Source organism: Zingiber officinale, chromosome 7A, assembly GCF_018446385.1.
Source record: "Zingiber officinale cultivar Zhangliang chromosome 7A, Zo_v1.1, whole genome shotgun sequence".
Classification (NCBI taxonomy): domain Eukaryota; kingdom Viridiplantae; phylum Streptophyta; class Magnoliopsida; order Zingiberales; family Zingiberaceae; genus Zingiber; species Zingiber officinale.
In genome coordinates this window covers 112,677,758-112,686,832 of record NC_055998.1, presented here as the reverse complement: position 1 = coordinate 112,686,832, position 9,075 = coordinate 112,677,758, and the positions used below count along the sequence as shown (strand labels likewise).

General features: G+C 37.5%; 1 protein-coding gene across 1 annotated transcript; it reads left to right on the top strand.

Moving 5' to 3' along the window:
- Positions 1 to 5,191: 5,191 nt before the first annotated feature.
- Positions 5,192 to 6,204, top strand: LOC122002038 (chlorophyll a-b binding protein of LHCII type 1-like). The gene has a single exon (XM_042557064.1). It carries the CDS (start codon positions 5,207 to 5,209, stop codon positions 6,110 to 6,112), a length of 906 nt encoding a protein of 301 aa, XP_042412998.1. The 5' UTR covers positions 5,192 to 5,206; the 3' UTR covers positions 6,113 to 6,204.
- Positions 6,205 to 9,075: the final 2,871 nt, after the last annotated feature.

Here is a 9,075-nt window from a genome sequence, read left to right as displayed (position 1 = left end):
CTATTTTTTTATCTTTTCCTTTTAGTTGTTTTCTTTTTCTTTTCTTTTTCTTGATTTGTTCTTAACTTGGATAGGGCAGATTATACTTTAAATCATTTGTTTGAATATTGATTTTTTAAATTTTATTTATCTATATTTAGCCAGCGATGCATTTGGTTGACAAAGTCCATCACTATGACAAGGATTTGCAAGATATAATTGTAAAAGTGAGTGCAAAGAAAGGTTTCTATCTAGTACATTCGTTTATGCATGATAAATAATTTATTAAGTTATTAGTTTTCAATTTGTATTTTGATGTGATCCTGTGTACTAAATTTTTACTAGTTGGTACTAATTATGGAGGATAAATAAGCAAAAAGTTAGGTTGTTAAAAAAAGATGGATAACGATTATACTTTGATTTATCTCAAATTTTAAATATTTATTTTCATTTTTTACTTATTTGTTCAAAATTGTAAAAAAAAAAAAAGTAAATTTTCTTTTTTGTTTTCGACGAATGAATGCCTCCGTACACCTCTTTTGTTTACCATTGAGATCCTAAATCTTTTAAATTATGATTCTTTGTTTTTTTAGTAGGGTAGTTCAATTTTTGATTTATTGACAGCTTAACTATTTATTTTTCATTTTTGTTTCAATTTTCTAGTTATTCTTTAACATTTTTTAAAAAGACTTTTTAACCTTATTCAAATGATTCTCATTCTATTCTATGACACTAGATTTGCAAAGCAAAGAATTATTTTTGCTCTAGCCGTTTCAGATACTGTACTGATAAATATATGAGTCTGTACATGTAATAGGTCTACTATCCCTTTTTAACAAACCTTTGATGGGATGCCCCTATTGCATAGGTGGTTCTATGATATTGAAACAAAAAATGCTACACGTACGCTGGTGCTCAACACAATATTTCTTTTATTTTACATTCTTTGTTGATTTATCTTAATATAATTATGTAGTATCCGAATTAGGGAGGAGCAATTAGTTCAAAAGTGAATTGATTAAATCAAAACCAATTAAATCGATTATTTTAACAAACCGAACCGTACGAACTTTTCCGTCAAAACCAAACTAACTGAACTAATATAAAATCAGTTAATTCGATCGGTTATCTAATTAACCGATCAGTTGATTGATGGTGTCATCAATTCGATTGATATTGATTAATATATATTATTGTTTGATTTAGATACATCAATCAACTGCTTACAAATGCAATCAACCAATAAAATTTTGATTTAATCAATTTAATTAATTTATGAATTTTAAAATCGAAATCGAAACGAATAAATTGAAAAAATTAATATTTTATTAAAAAACTGAATTTTTAAATTAACTGAACCAAACTTTTGAATTCGGTAGATTAATTCGAATAATATTTTACTCACCCTAATGCTAATATCTTGTAAGTGATTTTTTATTATCTTTTTCAATAATATGTCGTATTGCAAAACAAAATTGCAAAGCAAAAGTGACATCAGTATATGTAATTAATTACTTCAATTATAGTTTCATTTTTATTGTTTTTCTGTGTTTAAAATTTTGTTGATATCAAATTTAATATAGGTTCAGGATTCCATAAAAATTTTGAGAATATGTTAGGAGCGGATATTCAAAAAGTACATGCTCTTTTCAATATTATAATATCATACGCTTATTTCATTAAGTGGAAATCAATATTTTTTTAAGTCATGGTCCAATTATGTATAATTCCTATATTTATAAGATCAACAAGAATATAGAATTTAGAATATGGTCAGTTTTAAGATTATATAAAAAATTTAAGAGTAAAAATAATAACATATAGGGATTAGTCATCCTTAGCCATCAATGTCAAAAATTTAATGTTGCACTATTCCATTAATATATATATATATATTCTATTATTTAAATAGTTTGTTATTATAATAGATGAAGTTTTGATTGACATGGTAAATTTAAAATTTCTAGGATATTTTATTTTTAATGTTTAAGTTTTATTGTAATGCAAGTAAGGTTGCAATGATAGGATGGCTTGATCCAACCTCAACATTTTCAAGTAGTACGTGAGAGATTTGGAAGGTTATCAAGGATGATAATGCTCTTGAATTTGACAATTTAAGGGTAAGAGTCAATAGGTTTTAATAATTACTTGATAAAATATATAAGCATTCATATATCTTGGTGTTTTGTAGCTAATGATCTTTACTTAATGTTGAAAGAAGAATTAGACAATAGCATGACTCATGAGTATAAACATTGGTTCTTAATTAAGAAATATAATAGCATCCTACAAGTTGTTTTCTTATTTAAAGGGTTGAATGAAATAATTGCTTTCTTCTCACTAATTTGTAGGAGGAGAAATTGTTTGCAAGACAACATAATAATAATCAAAATTCATCTTTCTCTATCGGTTAGAATTCACATTTCTGTCTCCATGGTGTCCATTAATTAGAAGTGATAAATTTTCTATAATAGGAGATGAATCAATTTTTCTCATTAACGTAGACCTTCAGAGAAAATTTATTTTCATCCTAATCATTTGACGGTCGGCTATAAGTTGATTTCATGATTTATCCCTTCCACATGATCTAGAGATAGATTTAAAAGATGCGAGTGTAATAGAATTCATCTTTCTTGATCCACGAGGTTATATATGTGGGTTTAACATGAATCAATCTATTTATGGTAACTTTGTGGACCAAGAGTATAAAATATTAGTACTAAGTGATTCTTAATGAAAATGTGAATTGCAGCTGAAAATTAGAAATATTCAAATGAACATAATTATTCTATGGACAGTGGCTTCAATATAATTTAAATTTCGTCGGATTCGTTAAGTATTATTTTGGTTTGTCTGTGTTAATTTTCTTAATTGTTAAATTATTGTATTTACGATGAGAAGAATACAGAGGTAGAGATGATGAATTACGCTTATCTCAAATGTCATTTAGTGATTAAGAGTGAGGAATTTTTTGTAAAGACATGCATCTATTAGATTTGGTGTAAAGACACTAAAGTATGTTGATGTGGTGGCTAACCAACGAGTCAAACGTGAAGTACAAAAACAGAGTAAATTACTAACTTCCATTAATTCGTTCATATATTCTCATTTCCTCCGGGCAATGCTGCAGCGGTCACTCCGGTGGTTAATTTTTTTTTTTTTTTTTTTTTTTTTTTTTTTTATCTAGTAGAGGTTTCTTGTAAAATGAAAAATCATACTAGAAGGGGGGCCCAACCTGACCTTCCAGTATAGCTTATTTATAACGACTCCAACCATTTACATTAATCTCTATAGTAATGCAGAAATTCCAGTACTACTCCTTGTCATCACATAATAACCGAATAGATCCACATGCACAAGGAGATCCACCAAACACTATCAAAACCAATATTTTCCAACCTATTCCACTTCCTGTTTAAAACAACGACACCCAGCATTATCAGCGGACTTCAACCAGCTTCTCAACAGCAAAAACTGAGGAATTCAACAACAACTTCAGCTCCATAAAATCTCAATTTTTCTACACGCAATCTTGCATCAGCAACTAGCAGCAACCCATATTGACAATTACAGCAAAAACATCTCACTTACACCAAATACCAACAGCTTACCATTCCTAGTAAACATTCACCGCTTAACATTTCTACAATTAAAGCCTCCATCACCATCGAGCTTAATTAAAATAACCATAATAGAGCCAGCTACATGTCCTAAAATTCACAAGATAAAGCACTTCAAGTGTTTCAGCAACTTGCCCTTCATCATAGAAAATCCAGATTCTTCTCTTTTTTGCCACCGTTCAGCTTTCCAATCTTCATACTAACCTGGTTTTGAAGACAACCGAATATATGGAAGACCACTCTTATCCAAATTACAAATTCCACGAAGCTCCTTATCAATCTCATGATTATAGCATATTCATTCTGTATATTGATCAAGAGGAGCATTCAATCCATCATCAAGTGAAATGAACGCTTGATTAGCAATTTGGTCAGCTGCTGCATTAGCCTCTCTGTATACATGAGAAAATCATACCTGATACCTGTAAATAATACATTTGATTTTACGCATCAGATTACGCCATTCCCATGAAAAATAAGAAGCTAATATAATTTTCAAAGCTATCAAAGAATCGGATTCCAGCCAAATCGGAAAGAACTGTTTTTCTACACATAATTCCAAGCCTTTAAGGATTGCCATCAATTCTGCCCTAACATTCGGCCCCCTACCAATTAGTTATTAGTCCATACTTTACCATCATAACGTTACCACTATGATCTCTTATAATGACTCCAAAAGAAGATAGACCTGGATTCCCCTTCGAGCATCCATCCGTATTCAACTTGAACCAACCAACCTTTGGTTTCTTCCATGTCACCACTGAGATGGTATTAACAGTTCTTGGTTTCACCAGCAACCCCATGTTTTGAGCCGCCATAATAAAACTCTTCCAATGGCCTGGTTTAATGATCCCCGTAGATATACCAGTAATAACATATTGGGAAACATTCCAAATGATCTTTTTAGCTACTATTCTTATCCCACGATGCTTAGCATCATTTCGTGCACACCATAGAAACCAAATAATCAAGAATGGGATAGCCTCCCTAATATGACCTCCATAAGACCAATATGGCCCACTTCTCCAATTTTCAAAAACCAAAAATCTATCGACACCAAGCAATTGAGTAAAATACCTCCACACTTCTAATGACTCCAGTGGTTAATTAGGTATAAAAGGTTCCAATTCCAAAACGGAATTACCCGGGGCTCCAACACACATATTAAGAACAATCATTATTAAAGACTTGATTGGAAATATTTTATTTTTTAAATTATTATCTAAATTATGTGAAATTAATGGAAAGAGAAAAAAGAGAATTTTGATATTAATTAAAATTTAAAAGATATTTTTTAAAATAGTAAATGTGGAAAGAAAATTAAACTGACTTATGGAGAGGACCGGAGCCATGTGTAATTTCATTAAAAGGGATCAAGGTCACTGGGACTGGGCCTATTCGAGCTTAAGAAAGATATCAATCAAGATGCCTTCGTCAGAGGAATCCAATCAACAAAAGACACGTAAGATAGCAAAGTACTCAGCGATCTCTGTGGCTCAGATTCCACGATTACCATTCCGCCACGTTTGCTACATAGATCTCGCCCCGTCAAAGCTCCCAGCCAATGAGGGAAGAGATATAGATTCCACAAGATAAGCAGCAATAAGATGGCCTTGGGCTTTAAAACGACGCCCCAATTCCGATTCCAATTCCAGACGCAGCAGAAGCTTTTCTTTGATCGAGCACCTCTACTCCATCAATCTGCTCAAATGGCTTCCACCATGGCTATCTCCTCCCCGTCCTTCGTCGGCAAGCCCGTCAAGTTCGCCCCCTCACTCTCCGACGGCCTTGGCGGCGGTGGCCGGTTCACCATGCGGAAGACCGGCGGCAGACCCAAGCCAGCGGTGTCGGGGAGCCCCTGGTACGGCGCCGACCGCGTCAAGTATCTCGGTCCCTTCTCCGGCGAACCCCCGTCCTACCTCACCGGCGAATTCCCTGGCGACTACGGGTGGGACACTGCCGGCCTCTCCGCTGACCCCGAGACGTTCGCCAAGAACCGGGAGCTGGAGGTGATCCACTGCCGGTGGGCCATGCTGGGCGCGCTGGGCTGCGTCTTCCCGGAGCTCCTCTCCCGCAACGGCGTCAAGTTCGGCGAGGCGGTTTGGTTCAAAGCCGGGTCGCAGATCTTCTCCGAGGGCGGACTCGATTACCTGGGCAACCCAAGCCTGATACACGCTCAAAGCATCCTGGCCATATGGGCGTCCCAAGTGGTGCTGATGGGCGCCGTGGAGGGGTACCGTGTGGCCGGCGGCCCCCTGGGGGAGGTGGTCGACCCGCTCTACCCCGGAGGGAGCTTCGACCCTCTGGGTCTCGCCGACGATCCTGAGGCCTTCGCGGAGCTGAAGGTGAAGGAGATCAAGAACGGGCGGCTGGCCATGTTTTCCATGTTCGGCTTCTTCGTGCAAGCCATCGTCACCGGAAAGGGGCCGCTGGAGAACCTCGCCGACCACCTGGCCGACCCGGTTAACAACAACGCATGGGCCTACGCCACCAACTTTGTTCCCGGCAAATGAAAACGCCCTGTTGAGATTGTAAACGCAGATGTACATTAACGTGCCATGCAATTGGAATTGGAATTTGTGAGCGAATTAATGGAAGTTTGTAAGTGACTCTGTCTTTGTGCTTGACGTTTGACTCGTATGGACTGTTTCAAGAGCATGATTGCTACGTTGAAGTGATCCAAATCTGTCATCTTGCAACTCGTGTAGTTACAGCCTGTGTTATGGTTTTCAGGTTTACTCTTTCGTTTTCACACAAGGAATGAACATAATCTGGATTGCAAAAACAGGAATGAAAAATATAATACAGATTGAAAAAACATACAAAAGGTAAAGTTAAACAACAATGAGCTTTCTGATCAAATATTTAATAATATTTGATCATGTATGAAATCGTGAAATTAAAAAGTTAGGAGGTGACAACTTCACTGATCGAATATAAATTTCACGGCGCTCTGTAAAATAAATTATATCACTATTGGACAAGGGAAGAGATCTCCGGTGTTGACCCTCCGACGCTCAAGTCAATCATCGAAAAAATATGGAAATGCAGAGCAACGGTTCCAACATTGGAATTCGATAGTAACGCGTATCTCCACCGGTGAAGGACCCCCCCATTATATAGAGCTTTGGTGGACGGTGTGCGCGCTTCTCGAGGCATGAGCACACTTTCTCATACGTCTCATGAAGGGGTCTTGTCAGGAAAGTACCAATGATACCATACTTTCATAATGCATGCATATCCCTGACATGACAGTAGAAACTTCGGTCATACGATCCGCATGTTGACCATGCCTCGTGTTAGCGGCACTATCTAAGATGAGTCTGAATGACTATATAGATGCAGATTGGGTATGAGACCTTAATGACAGAAAATTCACATTTGACTATGTCTTCTTGTTGAATAGTGACACCATTTCTGGAATAGCAAGAAGTAGGTTTAGGTAGCCTTGTCGACGATAGAAGTTGTATGGCTTGGCTTATGTAGCCTTATCGACAATAGAAGAAATATGGCTTGGCTTGTGTAGCCTTGTCAAAAATGGAAGCTATGACTTGTGCAGCGGCTGTCATGCCCCAAGTAGTCCCTGTCAGAAGAAATTTCGGCAGCATCTCCCCTGTACGGGTGACAATATGAAACTTTACTACAAAACCTCCGGGCCACACAAATCTCGACCAACACGGCCGGAACAATAACAATAAAATATAAGCATTCCACGCAGTTTATATATTTAGCCTCCGCCTGACACAACCACGCAGTTTATATTAAATGAAAACCTACTCTACTATAACGAAGGAAAAACACAAATCTACAACAAAAAATCCAACGCAACAGAAAACAATGGCAGTAGACCAAACTCAATAAAAATCCTCGAGTACAATCCTACATCACAAGTATATAGAAAATACATAATAAGTAAATCAAAAACCCAAAACATATATGAATCCGACGCGACAAGTAGTGGGGACTAGCAACTGGAACCTCTTGACAGCGTCAACCTGAAATAGTAATAATCAACGGGGTGAGTTCAACAACTTAGCGGGTATCGGGCTGACATGCATAATAAGAAATAACTAATAGTAATAAATATGTGTACAGTCTCCTGGAGTAATGGAAAATACAAAACTATAAGATAAGAAAAACTGTACTCACCAGGACCTCCTATCAGAATGATAAGGTCGTCAGACCAAAGGTAATATGTCCCTGTATGCATGTCAAACATATGCATCCAACCAATATGCAGCAAACACAAGCAATAAATGCAATCATGCATATGATGCCAATAACATGTCCTGGTCACCCCTGACGCCAGTCAGCCATCTCACACACGATGGTGAGACCGAGTGGATAGGGCTATGACAATTGTGCACTCTGCCATCACTGCTCCTGATGAGTGACCGAGTGAATAGGATACTGTCGGAGTACACCTATCCTCCTACCCCAAATCATAAGTGGGGGAGCTCAATGCTCTCATCTCCCTGAGACAGTCCAGAGGAGGGATCCCTAACGTGCTACCACGCTGCGTCACACTACCCATGAGTGGACCAGCGGAGCACTGACAGAGCAAACTGTCACACACCCTGCCTGATATACCACTAACCCATGAGTGGTTGTGTGTGCAGATCCATGTAATTGGCGATAAGCTCAACAATAATGGGGCTATCAATCGCACAACATACAATCATGCAAGATGGTGCATGACACTAAGCATGCAAATCCTGACCATATCTACCTCCATAAAACATGTACCAAAAATAAATGGATCGAATAAACAGATATAGGTACACGGGTCAGATATGGTAAATGTCTAGTCCAGTGTATCACAAGGTATGGTATGTCATTATCTCTATGAGCATAAATAATCATTGCAATAATAAATCATAAATGCAGAACAGATGAAAGCATGCAACAGGTATCATGTAGTTGTAGGATCGTAAGAAATTTAGATATCTCTAAAATGGTATGATATTGTCCACTTTGGGCTTAAGCCCTCATGGTTTTGCTCTTGGGCTCTACCCAAAAGGCCTCATGCCAATGGAGATATCTTTTCTCTTATAAACTCATGATCTTTTCCATATGTTTTCAATATGGGACTATATTTGCAACCTTGCAACCCTAACAATCTCCCCCTCAAACAAAGGACCATAGGCTTCCCACGTCCGATCCTCGACCCACCAGGTCTTCCTACCCCTCGGTCCACCCGACCTACTAGGACTTCCTTGCATAGCCGTAACTAGGACTTCCTACCTGATGTCTGGTCCTCTTGATTCGAACATAGGAACCCCCATTTCTTTGTTCGAGGACAATATTGTACCCACATGGTTCAATCAGATCATAGCTCTTGTGCACAGTCAACGGTTAAACCTTTTGGCAGTCCAAGCTTTGATACCAATTGTAGGATCGTAAGAAATTTAGATATCTCCACAATGGTATGATATTGTCCACTTTGGGCTTAAGCCCTCATAGTTTTGCTCTTGGG

Bases quoted from the DNA above. Each gene is read 5' to 3' on its own strand.
- LOC122002038 (XM_042557064.1), top strand. From the start codon at position 5,207: ATGGCCTTGGGCTTTAAAACGACGCCCCAATTCCGATTCCAATTCCAG.